Genomic DNA, 23,905 nt, shown 5'->3' with positions numbered 1-23,905 from the left:
AAATGGCTGGGAAGGTACAATGGCAGGTGGGTCCCTGGGAAAAACCAACAGCTTTCCCCTTTCCAGGCAGTGAGGCAAATGAGCTAACAATCACCCCCCCTGGCATCTGTGCAGGCTCTAGCTTGAGAAAGCCTGGGGCAGCCTGAGTGCAAGGAGAAGGGGGAGGCCCCAACAGGATGCGCCCAGGCACACCTGCCAAGACTCTCCAGCCCTTAGGGAAGGCAGCGTCATATCCTGAGACAGTGCCTATCCCACCCTTCTTACGTGGTTTCCAGCATCCTTCAGTGAAATAACACCCTCGCAGCAGACCATGACAACAACCGTGACTGCCACGATGCACTCCAATGACAGAAGACACGCCCTCCTGTTTGCATCCACACTCCTTGCTTGTCCATGCATCTCACTGTTAAAGCGCTGACCTCAAAATGCTCCCCAGCACACTGATGGACCCTGGCTGAACCACACCCCCCAAGTGCCTGGCACCTGCTGAAGGCCTGGCCCCCTGAACTTCGGTCCCCCCAGATACATCACCTGGCGGAGTGCCATGCACTCAGGTCTCAGTGCTGTGTGTCCTGGGGTTCAGGCCACCAGCAGCAGAGCGGAGAACTCCCATTTGGGATTTCTCAGCAGCAGGCTCCAAGGGGATGCCTCCTTCCCAGAAGGGCCAGATTGCCCTAGCACAATGGAGATGGGGATTGCTACTTAGGGGACCCAGGCTGCTTCCATAAATGTAAGGGGCAAGCATCTTAGCAAAACCCTTGGCTGAGGGAACTTGACCAAGGTCTGACATCTGAGAGTTTCTCTCTGCTGAGTCTCAGAGGGGCTGGCTACCATGGGTTGGAGGGGTCACGACCTCCACTCTGCAGCCCTAAGCCTCCACCCTACACTTCATGCAGTTCCAGCATCAAGGTTGTCCAAACAAAACAGCCTTCAACAGATGCTGCTCCTGCCACCCAGCCACCCATCTTATTGCCCTCAGACTTTCATTCCTGGTCCATGCATCAAGAAGCCTGCTTGGATTGCTTGGCCTCCTCTCCTAGACCCAGAGGGCAGCTGTATTTTCCAGTGCTGGCCCTTATACTCAACTTCTCTTCTTGCAAGGTGATGCTCCCACCACCCTGGCCAAGGAGACACTGTGGAAGCAATGCTTTGTGACTTTGAAACTAGATTTTTCTTTCCCTGCTCTGTGAACTGAGAGCTGTGAGGAGGCCCAGGCCACAGGGAGATGCCTGGTGCGGCCACCAGCATCAGCAGGCAAATGTATGTGGGAGCAATGATTGGCTGAAGGCTCTGCCCCTCCTTTGGAGCGTGATTTTTTGGGGGTGGGACCACAGACATGGTCCAGGGGCACCAGTACTCAAGGGCTAACAGGGATCCTTGACAAGGCTTTGACCACTGAGACCTGGGCAATCCGAGAGACCATGTGATGGATGCATCAAGCACAAACCCCCAGAAGCCTGTGTTGTGGTACGGTGGGTTATTCTGCCGCTGACTATGCCAGGTTCCCTCTGAGCACCAGCTTGAGTCCCAGCTGCTCCACTTCATATCGAGCTCCTTGCTGATGTGCCTGGGAAAGCAGCCAAAAATGGCCCAAGTGTTTGGGCTCCTCAGTCCACATGGGAGACCCAGATTTTGGCTCCTGGCTCTAGCTTTCAGCTGGGCCTAACCCTGCTCTTTGGGGCCATTTAGGGAGAGAGTCAACAGATAAAAGACAATCTCTTTCCAGCTCTGACTCTCAAACAGAGAATCTTTTATATATATATTTTAAAAGATTTTATATTCTTTTTATAATCTTTTATATTTTAAAAGATATTCCCAGATAACTGAAGTAGGCAATCTACCACTCTGAACACACCAGAAAGAAGCTGTTTCAGTACACAGAGCATTAGTGAGACTAAATCCATCGCAAGCCTTGGGGCTCAGTGAAGGGGCCACAGCAGGCCTAGGTCTCCCCAGGTGCGTGCAGAAGTTTCCTTGGGGAGCAAACCACGAGGCCCCCATATGCTGGAGAGTGTCAGGAACTGCCCACTTCCATGTTTGCACTGCTCAGCTGTAACACCAGCACCTCCTCGAATAGCAGGCAGCCTGCCTCTCTTCCTGGCACTGTTGAGGCCCCATCCTCCAGCCTTCCAGGGACCCCCACACATGATGTGGCAGGTCTCCAGGCAGAGCAATTTCACAGCCACACAGAGCTCCCCAGGGAGGCATGATACAGTTTTCCGAACATTTTCTCTTCCGTCTTCTCACTTAACCTCCCTGTTGTGCACTGAGGCAGGCCTGGGGCAGATATGCAACCTGTGGTAGGGATACAGGATTCTCACTGGAACTTCCGGCTCCACACAGCTGCCCCTCCCCAGCCTGGCCTTTAGATCCACTGGAGGGTACACACTTTGTGTGCGTGTGGGGAGGCCCGGCTTGTCCAGACCCTTGGCCATGTCAGCACCATGTATCTCCAAGCTGTGTAAGCACAGGAAATAGAAGCTGGGGCAAACCCAACAAGGGTTAGACAGGTGCTTCTGTTGTCAAAGAAGAACGCTCAAATCACCATGAAGAGCCCCACGTGCAGACCCAGGCAAAGCCTGGTTCCATAGATTCCCCAGGTCCAAAAACAAGACCCACGCAAGCTGAGCCATGTGCATTTCACAGACATGGCCTTCTATCAACATTTAAGGCAATAAGCATGTGTATACACACACACACACACACACACACGTACACATGCATGCCCGCCCTCCCCTCTTCGGATTGGAGGTCTCCGGGTGAGGACGAGGTCTGGAACCTTTCCTTCGACACCGCTCTCCTGGAGGCTGCATTCCTCCCGCGGAGGGCCAGGCCAGCAGAAGGCAGCAGGCTGTGGATGCTCAGGTCAGCTTGCAAGGAGCTGTCAGCACGGTGACCGAGGCCCTAGCGAGGCCATAAATAACAGCAGTGAAACTGCAGCCGCCTGTGGGCCTCCCGAGCCACACCCCCGCCATCCATCTACTGCCCGGCATGCAGGCTTCCGCCGGGGACCCCACCTGGGACCCTAAGCAGCCTTTAGCTGCGGGGGTGAGAGGAGGGACCAGCGCGCAAAATCCCTTCCCAGGCATAGAATGCGGCAACCTGGGAGGCTCTGTGCGATCCCGTGTCCTGAGACGCTGGAGACAGGCATGAGGCTGTCAGCACTCAAAATGCACCCACCTTCTGAGTAGGGGTGGAGGGCCCCCGAGGGCAGTGCCCCCGCCACAGCGTGGTTTCCCCTTGCTGCTGCTTTCCCTTTGTGTTCTTGGCAAGGTGGGCAGATCAGCAGTTGTTTATACTTCTTTGTCCTGGCCTCAAGTGGCAGTTACCTTGAGTTACCCCTCCTCCCCCACCTCCGTTCTTATTTTTTTTTCTAAGATTTATTTTGTTGATTTGAGAGACAGAATTGCGCACACACAGAGGGAAAGACAGAGATCTTCCATCTGCTGATTCACTTCCCAAACGGCCACAATAGTCAAGGTTGGGTCAGGCTGAAGCCAGAAGCCAGGAGTTTTACCAGGTCTCCCATGCGAGTGCAGGGGCCCAAGTGCCAACCTCCACTGCTTTCCCGGACCATTAGAAGGAGCTGGATTGGGAAGTGGAGGAGCTGGGGCTGGAACTGGCAAGATTTGGAATGGTAGTGCTGCCAGCACAAGACTAGCCCGTCCCCCGTTTTTCTTTTTTCTTTTTTTTTTATGCTAATGTTATCAATGTTTTCCCCTGTATCTGGGGTCAGGGGAGAAACAAAGGGAGAAGTCCCACCCAGCCTCCCACCCATATCAGGTCCCCGATGTGGGGCATGCTCCGAGGGTCCTGCTCAAGCAGTTTTGATAGTTCAACAAGTCTGAATTGTTGCCAGTTTTGCTGTTCCAATCATGATGAAATCTATTCAGAATCCACTGACTGACATAGTCTGTTCATGGTTGGGGTTCTGAGAAAAGCAGTTCAGTTGGAGGGATCTCCAAAGAAACTGTGTCTGAGGTGATCCCAGACCTGATTGTATGTGCTTGCCAGTACAGAGTCCAGCACCGTCGGTCACCCCAATCAGCTTATGCACATGCTGGTCATTACAATTGCTGGGTCAGTTCTGTTTCCAGTCCTGTCTTCCATGTGAACCCATGGGTGTTGCAGTCCAGCCCAATCCTGTCCACTTCATACTCGGCCCTCACGCAAACCAGTGGGAGCTGCAGCCTTGTCAGGGCAACTCCCCATAACCTCCACCAGGCCTGCTCCCTACCCTGGTTCCCATGCTTACCAGTATGTACCACAGGGTTGTTCAGTCTGTCCCACATCCCTTTTAGCTCTCGTACATGTCAATTGACATTGAAGCCTAGTTCAACCCAACTAACCCTACTATTCAGCCCACACACATACTGGTTGGTGTCTTTCTGTCTAGCCACTCCTGTCCCTGTCCTGGTTTTCATGCTCTCGAGTGAGAGTGGTAACCCAAGAGGGAGGTGCCCACTATTTCCCTACTAAGCCACTCCCAGATTATGCACTCTCCAGGTGGTTCTGGAGTTTAACTTGAAAGATTTAGTCACCAGTGCCAACCTCTGCCAGTTGATGTTGCGGCAAAGCCCAACCAACCCTCACCCACTCTAATTTATGCTTGCACTAGTCAGAACAGTCAGCCCAATCTGGCTTTTCCCTGATCTAGCTCCATAAAGCCCACAGGTGTTACAGCCCTCCCTGATCTGGTCTGCCCCCATCCCAACTCACGCTCTCCAGTGGGAGTGGTTGTCCAGCAGGGGAGCCCACATTTCACCTGTCAGCTTTGCCCCCTCCCTCGCTGATTCTCACGTGTGCTGTTCGGGTGCTGTGGTCACATCTGGTACGGCTCACCTCACCTTGGCATTCCTTGGTGTGCACTGGTTTTATCATGACCCAACCTGGCGCAACCCACACTCTATTCTGGTGCTCAGATTCACCAGCGAGTGATGTAAACTGGTTCAACCTGGTCTGCCCCCAACCTATGCCAAATGTATGCCGGTGGATATCTTTCTCTGGTTTGGTCTGGGCTGCTCCCTATAATGGTTCTTGTGCTCACCTGCAGGGACTGTGTCCTGACAGAGGAGTTTCCCAAGCTCCTCCACCAGAACCTCTCCCTATGCAAGATCTTGCGCATTCTGGTGGGTTCATGGGCCAGCCCTCCTTGCTGGTTTCAATCCATTCAGGTTCTTACTGTTGGATGTTTCAGCCCAGCCAAGGCTTATCCATACCCAGACACTGCTCACACATGGTTCAGTAGGGGCAGAGACCTAGCCTAGTCCATCCTACATCTACCCAGGTTCTCTGAGCACCAGATGGTACTGGCATCTAGCCCAGTTAGGTACGCCCAGCCCCAGTTAACACTTGTGCCAAGGGAGATTGTAGCCATATTCAGACCCCCACTCTGGCAGCTGCACTCTCCCGTGGGAACCCCAATCCAGCTTGGGTATATTCTCACAGCTCCTCAACTGAGCCTATACCCAGCCCTAGATTACACACATGCCAGTGGTTGCTCTGACCCAGTTGGCTTAGCCCCTCAGCTGTCTCAGCCTATGCCTTCGATGCTTTGGCCCAGTATCCCTGGCTCATGCAGACCAGTTGGTGTAAGAACCTAGTTCGACATGACCTGTGCTTCATCCTAAATTCTGTTCTTCCTTGTGAGTTGAGATTTGCTCGGCCCTGCCTGGTCCAGTTGCAGCTCGGCCCACCCCACATCCTAATTTAAGATACAATTTCGGGTGCTGCTGCCTTAACCTGCCCAGACTGTTGTGGGTTCCTTTACCCGCAAGCGATAGCAGGTTCTGTGGTCACACCTAGCTCAGCCCATCACCACCCCAGCTCGTGAGCTAACCAGTGGGACTTGTATTTCCACAGGGTTGGACCCACACTTCCCTCACAGAATTTACCCCTAGACCTGGTTCTCCGTGTGCTGGTTAGTGTCCTAACCCTGCAAGTGTGACCCGTCCACTGTTCCACCACTCAGGTACTGGTACCTAGCCCTGCCAGACAGGCCCCCATCCATGGCTTTCGTGTGGACTGGCGTGTGGCAGTCAGTGATGCTCTATGCTAACAGCCCATCTCAGGATTCCCATTTGGGCTGGTGAATCAGTCTGGCACAAATAGATCTTATGGACTCTCCCTTCTAAATGCCCCTCCTTTGTTCTTGTGCCTTATTTGTTTCAACTGCCTCACCATCTTAAAGGCATCTGCCAAAAATCACCCCCAATCTGTACTCCCTCTGCCTTCCAAACACTCTTGAGCTCTTGCAGCTGCTTTCAATACTCTAAGGAGCCACCTTAGTTTCTAATAACACAATTTGGTTATCTCATCGTCCACAGGCTTATAATAGAATGTCAATTACCTACCCCTGGATGACAAACAAGGGGTGACAACATGACTATTCTTATCAGTAATTCCCCTGTCTCCCTCTCCTTCCTCCAGTTGAAGAGGGGAGGGATGTATACAGTCAAGCCTCGTTTACATATGCAAAACAGAAGAGCAAAGAGATCATGAGTCTGTGTGTGTGTGTGTGTGTGTGTGTGTGTGTGTAACTCTACTTTTCAAAAAACTGGCATTGTAGTGATGTAGTGGTGAGGCTGCTGCCTGAGACACCACATCCATAAGGGCATTAGTTTGTGTCCTGGCTACTTCACTTCCAATTCAGCTTCCTGTTAATGACCCAGGAAAACAGCAGAGTATGACCCACGTGCCTAGGTCTCTGTACTCCCATGGGAGAGTAGGATGAAGCTTCTGACTCCTGGGCCAGCACTGACCCATTACAGCTGTCTGAAGAGTGAAGAAGCATATGGAATCTCTCTCTCTCTCCCTCTGTCTCCCCACGCACTCTCTTTGTGGCTTTGACTTTTGAATTCAAATAAGTTGGGGTGAGCAGCGGTGATCTTCCCTTAGGTCCCAGGATCATCTGGGGGAACCAGGTCACCTGAATGTGGTGTCCTTGTAATAGCTGTATCCCAGACCAAGACCAATCCTTTCCCAAGTGGGAATGCCAAGCTAGAGAAGCAATGTGGCTGCAGCAAAGTCAGCAGTAGCAGGTGAATTTGAGCATCCTGAGAGCTGAAGCTGCGAGTCAATTCAAGTCCACTTTCAAGAGCTTGTGTGGACTACCCACAGTATCTCTCATTCTGCTTCAGCATTGCCAAGGACACCTCGTTCGCTGAGCCTCCTATGAGTACCAGTTGAGCTTGTTTTCCTTCTGAGCCCCTGAGAACCTGTCCTTAGGTGAGCGAGTGTTGGCACCTGGCACCTGGCTCTCAGTCAGGTGAAGCAACTGTTGCTGGGGGCAGGGTCTGTGTGAATTCATACCCTCCTGGAGCACTGCTCTCCAGCTACCTCTGCACCCAGCCCCCCCATCTTTCCAGTGCCCACAGGCTGGTGAGCTGGCAGTATGATGATGCCAGCAGTGACTTGCACCATGCACCTGCAATCACCCTTCAATCAAACTCCCTGTGAGTCCTTGTCTCACTGTCTGCTTTTAGGGGAAAGCTTTCAGAGGGCAGCATTCTGCACAATGTCCCTCCCCCAGGGAGCTCAGGGCCCTGGCATTCACCTGCACCTGAATGGTGCTGTCCCCAAGAGCTCCAAACAGCTCTTGCTTGGCAGGTCCATGCCGCTCTTCTTTGGGAGTTTGGGCCTGATTTTGCCGGTTTTTTTTTTTTTTCTTTCTTTCATTTTCTGGATCTCTGGCAAGCTTCCCCCAACTGATCACTTTTTGCTGATAGCCTGCTGTAGTTTGGAAATCACATGCCCAAATGAGGAGGCACATGTCATGAGAACAGCGAGGGGAGGAACAGCGTGGGCTTTCCGGCATGGCCGTGAACACTTCCATGGGCTGCCTGAAAGACTTTAAACCCCAGGATTTACAGCTATAGTTTGCAGGGTGTGGAGTCCAGAGAGTGAAGTTTCCTGCAATATCTCATAGCACAGCTTAAACATGGGATGTGAGTGGCTGAATGCTGTGGCCTTAGTACTATTTATCATACAGTAAGACTAAGCATGAAGGTGCACCAAATTCACAGATGCACGTTAAGACTCAGGCAACTTCACAAGTTTACTACATTCACACATGTCCAGAGAATGTCACACACTGAAACATGGCAGATCCCAACAGATCTCAGGGGAAACCAAAATCCTGGGACTGAAACCTATCCCCCACCTTGCACCACCGCACCGCCCCCCCAACCTCATGCAGTCGATCTCTGCCGCAGAGGTCTCCCATCCTCTCCCAAATGTCCCTTCTTGTGGCTGGAGGAAGACTGTTCCCATGCCACCTTTGTGGAGACTCCATGGGATTCCCTGTGTTGTTAACATTCTGCTTTGGGGCCTGCCCCTCTCCCTTCCAGCTTCCTCATGCTCAACAGTGCAGGGGATAGAGCCACATTGATGCAAACAGGTGGTGACCCAAGCTGTGGGTTCAAGTACAAGAACAAACCCCAGCAGTTGCGTGGGGCCTGACCTATACCTAAGCCTCAGGAAGAGGAAGGTGAGACAGACAGGGTCAGGGAAGCTGTCCTCCAGGTGTCTTCTGGGATGCTGACTACAGGAGGTGAGCACAACATGTGGGGATTTGCTGTGGGAAATTGGAGAGAAGACAAGACTTGGCTGTGGACACTCACTCCTGAATAGGCTGGGCTGCACATGGTGATCATGAGCTCCCTAAAGATGAACCTGAAGTCAGGACAAGGGCAGATGGATACTCCTGGGGCCCCAGGCCCCCTTTCCAGTGCCGTGGCCATGTATTCTGAGCACGGCTGCAGGTAACAGGAAGGCTGGGGCGGGGATGAGGGTCATGGATGACAGGATGGTGCGATGCTGTCATGTAGGGTTAGTCTCTGATGCATGGCTGTGGACAGCAAGGGGGAAGCTGATGAGGGTGTGGGTGTTGGCTGTCCCACATGGTCACTGACACTCTGTCGCTCCCCAGTGACACCGAGAGCAGAGTAGGGCCCTAAGCAGGCAAGGAGATGCTGACAGCTTTACCCTCCTGGAAATTCTCTGGGGCTCCCTGCGGAGGAGCCTCATGGGTGAGAGCATGGAGGGGATGTGACAGGTGCTGGAAACAAGTTCACAACTTCAGGAACTCCAGGAAGACACTCCTGTAATTTTAAAAAAATATTTATTTATTTTTATTGGATAGTAGTTATATAGAGAGGAAGAGAATCAGAGAGGAAGATCTTCCATTTGCTGATTTACTCCCCACATGGCCACAATGGCTGATGCTGAGCCAATCAGAAGCCAGGAGCCTGGAGCTTCTTCCGGATCTCCCACATGGGTGCAAGGTCTCAAGGTTTTGGAGTGTCCTCGACTGTTTTCCTAGGCCATAAGCAGGGAGCTGGATGGGGAGTAGAGCAGCCAGGACATGAACTGGTACCATATGGGATCCTGGTGCATGCAAGACGAGGACTTCAGCCACTACCCTACCTCACCAGGCCCACTTCTATAATTTTGCAAGAGCAGAAAATACTTGGTGCTCCCAAGAAGCAGTGTCATGGCCTCCAGCCTGGAGTATGCACGGCCTCCAGCCTGGAGTCGGCACAGACTCCAGGGCTGAGCTTAAATCCAGATGTGAGGACCCACCAGCTGCCTGGTCCAGGGGACTCTGGCAGAAGCACGAAACAGCTCTCCGTAACCAGTTTGTCCCCACACCCCAGTGATTTGAACCGAGTTTCCCCTGTGTGTGTTTCCTTGGCCTCAAGAACACACAAGGTGAGGGCTTGCCAGGGAGGTTCCTTACCAAAGTCCTCAGCCCCAGCAAAAGGAGTTTCTGGAAAAATCTCATTCCCGTTGTGACCACTGTATTCAGTAGTTACACTGGGTTGTGCAGAAGCCTGAGCGGTGCTGTCCAATTCTAGCCTCTGCTAGGGGCGGCATTTGCAGCTGGGAAGTTCCTTGGAAGGCTTACTCAGGGAGGAGACAATGCTTCCCTTCTTTTCTCTCCTTTTCTTTTTAAGATTTATTTTTACGGGCCCGACAACGTGGCCTAGCGGCTAAAGTCCTCGCCTTGAACGCCCCGGGATCCCATTTGGTTGCCGGTTCTAATCCCGGAAGCTCCACTTCCCATCCAGCTCCCTGCTTGTGGCCTGGGAAAGCAGTCTAGGACGGCCCAATGCATTGGGACCCTGCACCCGCGTGGGAGACCTGGAAGAGGTTCCAGGTTCCCGGCTTCGGATTGGCGCGCATCGGCCCGTTGCGGCTCACTTGGGGAGTGAATCATCGGATGGAAGATCTTGCTCTCTGTCTCTCCTCCTCTCTGTAGATCTGACTTTGTAATAAAAATAAATCTTTAAAAAAAAAAGAAAAGAAAAATCTCTTTGTGCCTTACTCTTTCAATGCAGAGTTGGAATTAAAAAAAAAAAAAGATTTATTTTTACTTTTTTATTTGAATGGCAGAATTACAGAGAGAAAAGGGAGTGAATCACCTGCTCATTCACTCCCTAAATGGCCACAGTTGTGGAGCCGGACCTGTCTGAAGCAGAGTCGGGATATTGTTCTTGGTCTCCCATGTGGCTGCAGGGCCCGAGCACTTGGCCATCCTCTGCTGCTTTCCCAGGCACATTAGCAGGGAGCTGGATTGGAAGAGGAATAGCCGGTACTCAATTCTGGGCTCATATGAGATTATTGGTGCCGCAGACAGAGACATAACATGATATGCCATGCACCAGCTCCCCTAGAGTTTTTTTCTACAGTGCACAGAGCCCAGCTGGCTTCCTGGTCCCCTGGACAGGAAGACCAGGTCAATTTTATTTAGTACCAGTTCCTCCAATGCTCCAACATTCTCAAGATTCATACTGAAGTCTGATCACTTGTTCCTGTAGCTGGCAAGATGGTGTGTAAGCGTATTAGATCTAAAAGCCCTGAGGGTCCTGGGCCTTTTAGATGACTAGTGTGCCTGCTCCCAAGCCCTGGAGCAGACATGGCACCCATTCTGCTTCTTCAGCCTGGCAGGAGATGCCCATGTTGTGCCTGGTTATGAAGGCTGGCCTCAATGTCTCTGGAATTTCTGTGACATTGAGCTGGACAAAGAAAGCCTGGAATAATCCATCTACAGGATGAGAACAGAAGGACTCAGGCAGGCCAGCCTCCCAGCCCTGGGAAGGTGGAGGCAAGTTGCCAGGAGGCAGCCTCCTCTGCCTGCTGAGGGACCACTGGCTGACTGGGGGAACCCAGGCCGGAGCCCCAGCCTCTGGGGGGCACACTGTTCCAGGCCACCTGCCACCATGGCTTCTGTGACAGGGACACAGAGGAACTAAAGCCCACTGCCCATGAGAAGCAGGTGCTTGGGAGAACTAGCCTCGGAGAGGTGATGAGAGGGGGTGGAGAACGGAGGAGGGACATGCAGGCTGTATAGACTCTGAAGGTCTGTTAGAGACAGTGGGATGCTTACAATGTTACAGATTGCTGGGGCACTCTATCGCCCTTGTAAAGGCAGGGCCTCTGAGGAGGGAAGGAGCTAGCTGTCACTGGGCATGAACAGAGGGTAGGGAGCTTACAGAAAGCCGGGCCAAGCCAGAAGGCTGGGACGGTGCTCTCTACACACAAGCTGGTGGCTGACCGAGGCCATGAACTGCCCCAAGACCTCTGAGCGTTTATACTCCAGCTGGGTGCACCAGGGTAAGTGTGTCACCTTCCAGGTCTGAAGAAGAGCCTGCCCGAGAAGTATTGTACCTTGAAAGGTGGGAGCTGGAAGCGGGACCTTGCACACATCTCTCTGAATGGAACAGCACTCCAAGCTTGCAGCCTGTTCCCCAAAGTGGTACCAGATGGTGACTCTGAGGCCTGAAGAGAGCAAAGGACCTGCTCATAGTTCCAGCCAAACCAAGGCTTCCCAACTACAGCAGTTATTTCCACATGTTATTGGAGGACCAGGTCCAGAGTGTGCAGTATCCCAGTATGTGAGCTCTCTAAATGGGATTAGGGCTGTGGATTCCGGCAGTGTGCCTGGATCTCATCCAATCCAGTGAGGGCTGGAATGAACAAGAGGCAGAAAGAGGAGTTGGCTCCTTCCTCCTTCCCCTCTAGTGTCCTCGTGGAGCTGGGACAGCTCTTCTGTCCCCACACTGAGGGTGTTGGGACTAAATGATACCACGGCTGGCTGGTTCCCTGGTTGGGGATCAGCCTGCCTGCTGGACTTCTAGGAAGCTTCTTCAACAGAGAACAAACGAGAAGTAGCCTCCTGGGGCCTTTGCTTCCGACTGCACTTTGAGCTATGCGCTTGGATACCTGAGTCCCAATAGTCTCCAGAACTCCCTTTGGCACCTTGTATGTGCGGATCACCGACGGGATACGGCCCTCGGTGGACTGGCTCGAGCTGCCAGGCGCGGGCTGACCAGCTGCGCCTTCACTGCCTGCGTAGCCCCCACATGGTATTCCCGGCCCCGCAAAGTGGAGGTGCCAACTCAGTCTCAGGGTGGATCTGGTGCTATAGTTGCAACAGCGAGAAGGCCGTCCTGCCCACCCGCCAGGACCTGTCCCCAGACCACCAGCCCTTAAGCCCACCGTTGCTGCTGACTTGCGCGGAAGGAAGCCAGGCGCTCCACCGGTGCGGCCCGAGGGCCAGCGCTCCTGAGCTAGGCTGGAGCCCTCCCAGGCCCAGGGCATGCTATGGCAGCCCAGTGCACCCGTGGGAGAGTCGCTGCCCACCTGCGACACTAGGCGGCGCTCGGAGATCAGGATCGCATCCTTGACAGGTTCTGAGCTCCGAAATGCTTGCAGACTCCAGCTTCCGGGAAGCGCGCAGAGAAGGCGCAGAAGGAACTCGCACTTGGGCTTGCATTATGCCCGAGCTTCTGACCTTGACAGCAGCACCGTCTAGGTTACCAACGTTCACTGTCAGCGTTGGACAATTTTTCTACTTCCTTAAAACACAGAGGGACAGATCTTTCATCTGTTGATTCACTCCTCAGATGACTGCGAAAGCCAAGGCCTGGTGCACTGGAGGCCAGGACCCAGGAAATTCACCCTGGTCTCTCAAGTGGGTGCAGGGACTCCAAACACTTGACCCATCTTTTGTTTTCCCAGATGCATTAGCAGGAAGCAGCTGGATTGAAGAGGAGCAGTGAGGGTGCAAACCCAGGGCTGGGCCAGGGCTGGGCCAGGTCAGAGCCAGGAGGCAGGAACTCTGGGTCTCCCACGCAGCCTCCCAGGCACATCAGCAGGGAACAGGATCCCCCACCCACCTTTTTTTTTAAGTAAGAGTTAGAGAGGAAGATACACACACACACACACACACAGATGGATTCATTTTCTATCTACTAGTTTACCCCTCACAAATGGCTACAATGACTGGGCCTGTGTCAGGCTGAGGCCAGGAGCCTGGAACTCCATCCAGGTCTCCCACATGAGTGGCAGGTTTCCCAGGCTTTGAACCTTCCTCTGCTGCTTTCCCAGGTGCACTGGCATAGAGCTGGATGGGAAGGAGGGCAGCCACCGCACCACAGTGGCCAGCCCCTGGCACCTGTTTTCAACAGTCCTTCTGAGATGATTCTGTGGTTTGACCACCCTTGCAAAGCAGCCTCTTGATCACTGGTTGGTAAAGCTGGGGCCCAGAGAGGAAATGTGACTTGCTGGGTGCCAAGTGCCAAGGAAGCAGGTGTGCCACTTGCCGGTTTCTGGTCCAGCCAGAGTCCATCAGAGACTGTGCTGTTGGACCAGATCTGACTGCCACACAGAGACAGGACTTGGGGAGCTCTGGGGTGCACCTCTCAGGGTTCTCTCTTCACTTCACTGGCCTTGGTTTTAGCTGGCTGTTGGCCAACGCTGTTTTTCCATCACCATGTACCACTGAGAGAAATGATCATCCTTTCGTGTAATGCAGCTATGTTGCGGGAAGTGTAGCTGAGACGAATGTCTGCTAGATTTTCCCATTCCATCATCCCTGCCAGTGCGCACGTGTCCAAACCCTGGCTGTGGCTCACATTGGCCTTCGTGTGATGGAGACTGGAAGGCTCCCACTGTGTGCTAGCTGTGGTGTGGCCTCACCTGCACCTGGAGTAGTACCTAGCCAAAAGCCAGAGGATCCCAGCCTCCTCCACCCTTCTGAAGTAAACCTCGGAAAGGGCTGATGGAGAGGATTTGTAAAACAGATGGTTTAGGGATTGGACCGAGCAAGTGTCAGAATCCATTGCCTTGGAGAAGCTGCCCAACTCTACCTTTACGTTATAGACTAAATGATCTGCACCTCAGGAATCCTGTACTCCGGGATACCCCATGTGCCTCTTGTCCATCATGAGCACTTTGCCCTGCCCTGGGCTCCCTTTGCCCCCACCCAGGCTTCTTCCTCCCCGTGTCTATCTCAGACCCAGGCTCACATCCTTGCCTTAGCGAGATCCAGCTTTCTTGTGCTTGCAGGACTCATGGGCCTTCTAAAGCATTTTTCTCAACCCTGGTGCAACAAAGCTGACAACATCTCAGAACTATCAAAACCACTCATGTAACACTCTCAGAACATTCTTCCCCATATCGGGCTTTCTAAGGTGCCCTCAAATGACCATCCTGTCCCTGGGTGCTGATGACAGCAAGGAGTGGTTGCTTACTCTCGCCACCTTCCCTGCCAGCAGACCAGGTGAGTTAAAAGGAAAGAACTGAAATATATGTCCCACCCACCTTCCTCCATACTTTGACCCTCTCCACCCTAATCTGAGGCCCACATGGCCATATATCCTTCTCAATTATGTAAATAATATGAAAATAAAATTAAAAATGAAAAATTTTGAAAAGGGAGGGGAGATGCCTCTGGGCCTGCTGGTTTGCAGAAGAGGAACAAAGGAAGAGCAGGACAATTTGGGTTAGAGTAGCTCAGGGCAGGCAGGAGAGCATGTGGCTGCCAGATGGGCAGATGCTGTGTGGAGTCGGGAGGCGCAGAGCCTCAAGAGAGCTGTGAGGATGTCAGCGCGGAGCGAACCTGCGGCTGGGGGAGACTGTCCAGGCAGTTTCTTGGGATGACAAGCGTACCAAGGAAGCCAGCATGTAGCAGGTGTCTAAGGAGACTGTCAGAGGCCAGGGGTGGGTCAAAGTGTGGTGTCCTAAAGGGACAGTTGCAGTCTGCTACTGCGAGAAAGCCAAGACCCCCAGGCATGCATCCCACCCACCCATGTCCCTGCTTAGCCCTTCCTATTGCCTCAGGAGTCTGCTGCCTGGCAGCTGGCATGTCAACATGCAAAAAGCCACAGTTGCCCTCTGGGGCCTTCCCCATGGCAGGGTCTCCTTGACACAGCACTGGGCGGGGGGGGTGGGGTGGGCAGGGACACAAAGACGCCACTGTTTCCTAAACCCCCATGAATTGTACCTGCTCCTTCTGGCTGCCTCAGCTCCCGTCCCCACATTTGTGTGAAGGATAAAGGCACCGGGAGAGAAATGGAAGCAGGCAACTGTCTTATGAGAGCAGGATGTGGCAAGAGTGAGGGGGATGGAGAATAGCTGACAGGAAACACCACAGCTGGAGCGGGCTCTTTATTCTGCAGACCCCTGGTGGGGCTGCATTCCGGGGACTTTTTTTTTTTAAGACCAAGTTAATACACATCGAGAAGATCTTCCATTTGCTGATTCTCTCCCCAGATTGCTCCAGTGGCCAGAGCTGAGCCAATTCGAAACTGGGCACCATGTCTTCCATATGAGTGCAGGGGCCCAAGCACTCGGACCATCTTCTGCTGCTTTCCCAGGCCATGAACAGGGAGCTGGATCAGAAATGAAGTAGTTGGGACTCCAGCCAGTGCTCATATAGGATGCTGGCATTGCAAGTGAAGGATTAGCCTGTTTGCCATCCTGACTGCCCCTTTCCAGGGGCTTTGTACGCAGAAGAGGAATCAGAAGGGTGACCTTGTGAGGCCTCAGATTTGGGGAGGGGATGATAAAGGTGAAACAGGCCTGACCACTCCCCCTTCCCCTCCCTGGGGCCACACCCATTTTGCCTTGCATCAGAAAATACAAAGCTTCCAGCCTCAGCTTGCCAGCACCCATGCAATCACCTAGGACTCCTAGGGCCCCAGACCCTTGATGGACACAGTGACTCGCACGGAACCACAGCCTGACCTCAAGTCCCACTCCTGACTGGCATTGTATGCCAGTCCTGGGGAGCCCTGCCTGGGGGACAGCTGCACCTGCAGCCAGCGGCAGTGGTCCTTGTCACAGGCCAGCACTACGGTGCCATCAGGGTTGCTGTAAGTGCACCTGTTCTGCACATCCTTTCCCTCCAGAGTCAGATCCCAGCCACCCCTTGGATCTCTGTCATCCTGCCCTGGAGCCAGCAAGCTCAAGCGGTCCCAGGAGACGGGGCACACCAGCTGCTCCTCTTTCAGGGTGAGCACTATCTGGCCTTGGAGATAGGCAGGGCCTGCACAGTAAGTGCGGATGTTGAAGAACTGGTAGCTGTACTGGCGCAGCCACTGGAAGAGGTAAGCCAGATGGCAGTCGCACTGCCATGGATTACCATCCAGGGCTAAATGGAAAAGATTGTAGTTGGTGTCAAAGATGCCCTTAGGAAGGGTGGTTAGTTGGTTCTTGGAGAGGCTGAGCAGCTCCATATTAGACAGGTTCTGGAAGAGGCCCGGGTGCAAGGTTGTTAAATTGTTGCTGTCCAGATAGAGCTTGTTCAGCTTCTGCAAATCCCTGAAGATGCTGGCGGGAAGGTGGGTGATGATGTTGTGGGACAGCTTGAGGGAAGTGAGGCTCGACAGGTTAGCAAAAGTGTCTTCTGCAACAGCTTCCAGTTGGTTGTGGGACAGGAACAGGCTGACCAGGTGTGGGGTGTGGGCAAAGAGGCCAGGGGGCAGCATCCGAAGGGCATTGTATTGCAGGTCCAGGAAGGTCAGGTTGACCTGGGCAGAGAAGAGGGCTGGTGGCAGGTGCCTGAGAGCGTTGTGCTGTAACAACAGTGTCTCCAGTCTGAAGAGCCGTGAGAACACGGCCGGGGCCAGCTCAGAGATGGCATTGCCATCCAGGAAGAGCTCCTGCAGGTTGCCCAGGCCATCAAATAAAGCTGGTGGCAGATGCAAGAGGGCATTGTTGCTCAGCCTCAGGCTCCTCAGGCTGACCAGTGGATGGAACAGCCCCTCAGGGAGCCGCATCAGCAGGTTCTGGTCCAGGTTGAGACTCTTCAAGTGTCTCAGTGGCTGGAAGAGCCTCTCGGGTAGGGTCTGCAGCTGGTTGCCCTCTAGTTGCAAGGTCTCCAGGGCACTCATGTGGCAGAAGAGGTCATCGGGCAGGGCCTTCAGCTTGTTGAAGTTGAAGGTGAACTTGCCCAGTGAGCCCAAGTGGGAGAACATGCGGGCATTGAGGCTAGAGAAGGCACTGCCGGTGATCTCCAGGTCTTCCAGCTTGGACAGCCCCTCGAAGGTCTCTGGCTCCAAGTGATGTAGCTGCGTGTTGAGGAAGACTACCTTGGTCAGGTTGGGGCTGCCACTGAAGGTCCTGGTGCCCAGCGTAGTGAATGCTGACTCCACAAAGACAATATTGGTGACATATGGTGGGATGTCTGACGGGATGGCAGTCAGTTTTGTGTCTGAGCAGAACACCTCATGGCTGAAACAGTCACAGCCCACAGGACAGGGCTGGGAAGGCCTGGCAAGGAGTAGGAGGAGCAAGGCCCAATGTAGACAGGCTCCCAGGAGCATCTGCTGGATCCCAGGAGGGAGAGAAAACAGACCATGTCATGGCTTAGCCCACTACGTTGCAAAACTGAAAGTAAGTGAACTACATTCCCAGCTCAAAAAGCTAACAAAAGAAACAGAGTAATGCAAAAGCAACACAAGGAAGAAAATAATAAAGATGAAAGGAAATAAGGTAGAGATACCAGATTCACATGAGCAGCAGATAGAGAGGATTGAGGAAGTCACTATGAAGTGGCCCCTTCCACCACCCAGGTCTCCACCATCTTGAGCTCAGCTTGTCCCACCACCAGAACCACCCATGGGGGATGATGGATCAGGCCTGGATTCTCTTTCATTCCCCTCTAGGCCAACACCTCCACCTTGTGACCCAACCTGCTTGCTTCTGCCAGAGAAAGCCAAGCAGGAGTCACTTGCTATGGAGACTGCTACCACCCCATCCAGGACAAGTAGGTTTTCTCTTGAGAGACGTGGCTGATAAAGATACTAAGACGAGTAGATGAATGTCCCTTTTTTCCCATGGCTGACTTAAGTCAATGTAAACCAAAGCTATGAGAGGTTTGTGGAAAGCCTTACCAAATTCACAGAGGAATTCAGGCCCTAGCACTGACCTCCAAACTGGCCTGGGGGAACCTACACTTTCTCCAAGTCACTTGTTGCACCCCTCAAGAAACGCAGTCTATTTGGACCCGCTGAAACCCAAACCTGTGCAAACTCCCTGGAGGCTCAGCAGCCCTGCCATTAAGCTGTGGGAGCCCAGGAGTCCCACAGACATACCCTAACTGGAGCTATCTGAGGTATCAGGAAGATTCAGAGCCCTGCAAGCTTGTGGTAACCTGCTTGGCAGCTGAAATGAAAAAGTATGTGATCCTGGGTAGCCTAGTGGCTAAAGTCCTCACCTCACATACACCAAGATTCCATATGGGCACTGGCTCATGTCCCAGCTGCTCCACTTCCCACCCAGGTCCCTGTCTGTGGCCTGGGAAAGCAGTAGAGGATGGCCCAAAGCCTTGGGACCCTGTACCTGCGTGGGAGACCTGGAAGAAGCTTCTGGCTCCTGGCTTCAGATTGGCTCAGTTCTGGCCTTTGCAGCCACTTGAGGAGTTCTGTCATCAAGCCAGCCCTCCACCTCCAAAAGTGATAGGTACTTAAAAGGATATACTAACACAGACTCCCACTCCTACACCGAAGGACATGTTTACTCAGTACACATTTCATCAATCAGCCCTAGATATCCAGAGAAAATAGAAATTAGTCACAATCCACATTCTGCCACCTTAGGATCAACCCAGGGGAACAGCAACCATGCACAAGAAGCCCAAGATAGGATGTTTCAGGAATGGAAATCGTGATGTTGGCACAGGGAATGTCCCAACCATAAAAGCCAACCCAGGCCCTGACCCCAGTGTAAACAATAGGGGCCCTGGAAAGTGTGTGGTCCTGGGCCCTGAAGGGAGAGGAGGACTTCTATCCGCTAGGCCCTTAGCTGAGTTTGGAGGGGGTCCAGGAGCTTAGGCAGCTGTCACAACCCCTGTGATTGTCACTCCTGGAGTCCCAAGGGACTCTGGTGTCTCGGGTAAGAATCTCGATTTTCTGCTGCTATGGGATCTGCTTGCTGTGTTCTAAATTTTCAGGTGAGACCCCTGTCCTCAGACTTGATCATTACCAGAGTTGATGACAAGTCCCACCTCTGACAATACACTTTACTTCTAGTTTGCTGGTCAGAAAATGTCTTCACCTCCTATCAGGTTGTGGTGATGCCAGCATATCTGACCCCTTTACTCAGTGGGGATTTGCAATCCTCCCTGGGCACCTGTCTCTGTTTAATCACCTCTACATCTAAACCTTTCATCATCATGCTAAAGAGTACAAGGAGGACAAGACCCAACTTGCATGATCTTCCTGTTGATACCCAAAAGCTAGAAGAGCTTCGGGTCTGGGATCAGGCAAACCTGGGTACACTATGTACACTGTCTCCATCCGTCCTCCTGAGTGACAAGGCACAGCTTCCTCACCAACACCACTGAAAACCAAAAGGCAGCCAGGAACTCCAACCTTTGGTTGATGAATTTCTCAATTATAGAATCCTGGTTTCATGTCACTCCTTCTGTAATACCTCTATTCTGCCAGTTTGGGAACCAAGTAGAGCGCATAGGGTGGTCAGGATCCAGAGTCATGAATGAGGCTATCATTCCACTTCATCCTACTGTATCGAATCCCTATGCTATTCTAGCCAAGATCCCTAAAGGCATGTCTTGGTTCACAGTCCCGGAGCTGCAGAATGCCTTCTTCTATATACCCTTATACTCAACTCCTAGTATCTGTTTATCTTTGAGTAGAATGGTCTGTCATGAAATATGACTCAACTGCACAAGCTGGACAGTTCTGCCTCAATGCCTTTCTGATATTCCTCATTATCTTAGAGAGCTTCCATTAAAAATGGCCTGTTTTGCAATATCCTCACCTGCAACCTTTCTTAGGAGGACTCAAATGAAAACACCATTTGTGTCTTAGGCTTTTTTAGGGAGAGAAGAATTTGAAGTTGTTCCAGCTGAAACCCATATCTCTGAACAAGAGGTGGACTACCTAGCATAAATGCTGGCCTGAGAAATCACACACTCCTATTTAAATGAAAGGAATGTACACTGTGTATAAGCCCATTACAGACAAAAAACGATATTAATGGGCATGGTAGGCTTCTGCAGGATCTGGATTCCAGGGTTTGGGTTGTCAACCAAATCCCTATATGAGGCCTTAAAGGGTCCTGATACTGATTGACTTGAATGCACAGGAAAACAACCTGAGGCCTTTCAAAATATGAAGGGTAGTGTTTTTTGTTTGTTTGCTTGTTTGTTTTATTTTTTTCTTGTTACTGTTTTTTTTTTTTAACCATGTTCCCTGTACAAGGGACTCCTAACCTAGAAAAACCCTTCATCCTGTATATAGTTAAAAGTCAAAAGAATGTCCCTGTGTGTACCCACCCAAAAACTGAGCCCATTCCTGCCACAATGGCCTATTTTTCTAAAGAGCTGGACTCGGTGGCCACAGGATGGCCTGGATGCTTGGGAGCCAAGAGCAGCTACTGCTACTACAATTTGGGGAGAGGACATTAGGCCATTCTCTTAAGTTCAAACTCCATATCAAGTTCAAGGGGTTTAAGATCAAAGGAGACCAATGGCCAACAAGAGAAGGCCCTACTCAACTACTAGGTTCTCCTTTTAGATGAGCCATACTAACTCTCAAAGTCTGCTGAGTTCTCAGTCCATCGGAAATACTCAAAAGCCGGCTCACTGTAGAAGACACGATCTACAGAGTGAATATCTGGAGATTCCAGATATTGAATGGCTCCTTGATGACAGTAGTTTCAGGGAAAGAGTAGAAAGACAGAAATTGTCATGAGAGATCTTATTGAAGTTATGGAGGCACAGGAATTACCACCCAACACCTCAGCTCAAGGGGCTGAGTATTTAGCCTTGTCTACTGTTTTAAAACTGGAGAAAGGCCCTTGAGTCAACATCTAAACAGATTCCATGTATGCTTTCCTCATGCAACATACACATGAGGCAAAGAGCTTACCAATGAAAAAAAAAAACAACTCCCCAGTTAAAAACGGCCAAGAGCGGGGCTTGATGTGGTGTTCAACAAGCTATCATATCTGTAGGCAGTTCTATATAGGCCTGGGTTCATGTCCTGGCCTGGATTCATGTCCCAGCTCCTCTACTTCTGAGCTCTCTATTTATGGCCTGAGGAGACAGTGAAGGATGGCCCAGGTTCCTTGGGATCCTGTACCTACATGGGGGACTCAGAAGAAGATCCTGGTTTCAGATCAGTTCAACTGTGCTGTTGCAGCCATGTAAAGAATAAACCAGCTGATGGAAATCTTTCTCTCTGTCTTTCCTTCTCTCTGTAAGCCTGCCTTTCCAATAGAAACAAATAAAACCTTTTCTTGAAAAAAAAAAAAAAATTCTGGGTCCCTGCCGCAGTAGCATAGTGGCTAATGTCCTCACCTTGCAACTGCCAAGATCCTGTAAGGGCACTGGTTTGTGTCCTGGTGACCCCACTTCCCATCCAGCTCCCTGCTTGTGGCCTGGGAAAGCAGTCAAGGACGGCCCAAAGCCTGGAACCCTGCACCCACATGGGAGACCTGGAAGAGGCTCCTGGCTTCAGATTGGCTCAGCTCCGGCCATTGCAGCCACTTGGGGAGTGAACCAGTGGATAGAATATCTTTCCCTCTGTCTTCCTCCTCTCTGTATGTCTAACTTTGTGATAAAAATAAATAAATCTTTTTTAAAAATCTGGTTAAAAAAAAAAAAAAAAAAGAAGTGGCCAAGAGACGTTGCCCCTCCTCCAAGCAGCTTTGGAGCCTCTGAAAGTGGCTGTTTTTTATTCCAAGGACATCAAAAGCAGAAGAACCCTATGGCCGGGGGAAGGACACCAGCAGAGAGAGTGGCAAGGAAGGCTGTCCCTCAGAGTTCAGGCAATGGCTCCAGCACCCTGGCCCCCAGAGAGACCTGGAGGTCCCTGCTCCCATGCCCGAGGCCGATGGTTCCACACCTCGTTTTTGACGGTCTCTCTGCTGCCCTCTGTCGACTACATCCTCCATCTGAAAACCTGCTTTCTGCTATCCATGCTACAAAACAGTGCAAGAGTCATCTCACATCCTCCCAGGCTTTGTTCCAAGACCCCTAGTGGATGTGTGAAAACATGGATAGGAACAAATACCATCAATACCACAGTTCACCTTTCCACTAATTCTTCTTAGCATATGCAAACAACCACCATTATTACTCACACATTGTGGGGCTACTATTAAGCCAAATAGGGGTTACTTGCACACAAACACTAAAATATTGTGCCGTTGTCTGAGTTGAGGCAGGTCCTGATCAACTGACAGGTGGAGAGTGCTTACCACCCAGACACACTGCAGGGAGGATGATTCACAGCCAGAGAGCATGAGGTTTCATTATGCTAGTCAGAATAGCAAGTAATTTAAAACCCGTAAGTGAATTACTTCTGGAATATTCTATTTAGTATTTTCAGACTATGAGTGACCTCCTGTAAGTGAAAACAATGGAAACAGAAGTGCCAGAGAAGGGGAGACTACTGCACTTCTAAAAGCCCCCTCCCATCTGCCCATGGAGACCCTCAAGGGCTCATGGCTTCCCCAGGGTTCCTCTGCCTAGCTAGGAGAGGAGGAACATTCTGTCTGAGATGATGCACGCCTCCCGTCAGCTCCTCGGCAGGGCACCTGGGTGCTGGAAAGGAAACACTGTCACAACAAGAGCCACCAGACTGGGGTTAGATTGGCCAGGCTCTCATCTCCAATGCAAGACGAAATTTGAAGACAACCTGTAGGTAAAAGTCAACAGAGACGTGAGACTTATTTGCCTGCCAAGTGAAGATGTGCGCTCAAGAAGGAGGGCAGGCATGCTCAAGAGACAGCTGCCCTCAGTGAGGTTCAAGACCACCCCGCCTTAGGATCTGGAGGCAGAGGGAGTGGTGTCTGAGGTGGGTTTTCACTGAATAACCATAAGGGTCTGGGCTTGAGGACTCTCCTTTTCTGCTCTGTTTTCTTGAAGTCTCAGAAGTCTCATGGTGTGGGTGCATGATGCAAGCAGGCGTGTCAGCCACGATACTTTTATTATAATGACATGATCATCAGCTAAAGATCACCCTGCGGATGCAGCTGATACCTACTTGGGTTATTGCCTGGCTCTGATTTTAAGTTGCTAAACAGGGGAAGCTGTAGTTTTCTGCTGCATGAAGAGTGGAGTGGGAGGAGGGGAAGGTGGCACAGGTGAGTGGCACTGCATCGCAGGTGAAGCTGCAGGGACGGGCTGCAGACTTCAGCTCTTTGCTAGCTACTTCCCTGCCTTCATCTAGAAAAAGATGCATGAGGGAAAGGAATAAGCTGCAGCCAAGTGTGGGTCCCCTGGCCCAGCAGTCAGGGACGGGAGCATTAGCTTGACCCTGTATATGCTGTTTATGCAACAGAAAGAAAGCTGATGACAAGCAGTAGCTTCTGGTTGAAGTGGGATGGGGTAACCCACTGTCGTACTTGCACCTGCCACGCCCAACTGCATCAGCACCTTATTGCCCCCGAGGCAAATAACACCAAGCTTCATACGGGATGTTGGTGTCATAGTCGACAACGTTACCCACATAATGTCTGCCTGTTTCCTATGTTTAACGGATCACAGTATCAGTGATCTAATCCACCATCCTTTGGATGCACTGTGGCAACATTCAGGTTTGGCATCCTGACCGTGGCACTGGTGGCACACAAAGTCCAGGGCAGA

At 51.9% G+C, this 23,905-nt stretch overlaps 1 protein-coding gene across 1 annotated transcript; it reads right to left on the bottom strand.

The window, feature by feature from the left end:
* Positions 1 to 15,683: 15,683 nt before the first annotated feature.
* Positions 15,684 to 17,612, bottom strand: CPN2 (carboxypeptidase N subunit 2). The gene has a single exon (XM_004578240.3). The coding sequence runs from the start codon at positions 17,610 to 17,612 to the stop codon at positions 15,978 to 15,980; it is 1,635 nt and encodes a 544-aa protein (XP_004578297.3). The 3' UTR covers positions 15,684 to 15,977.
* Positions 17,613 to 23,905: the final 6,293 nt, after the last annotated feature.

This window comes from Ochotona princeps, chromosome 3 (genome assembly GCF_030435755.1).
Source record: "Ochotona princeps isolate mOchPri1 chromosome 3, mOchPri1.hap1, whole genome shotgun sequence".
In the NCBI taxonomy this organism is placed as follows: domain Eukaryota; kingdom Metazoa; phylum Chordata; class Mammalia; order Lagomorpha; family Ochotonidae; genus Ochotona; species Ochotona princeps.
The sequence above is the reverse complement of the archived record's forward strand: the minus strand, read 5'-3'. Positions and strand labels throughout refer to the sequence as shown.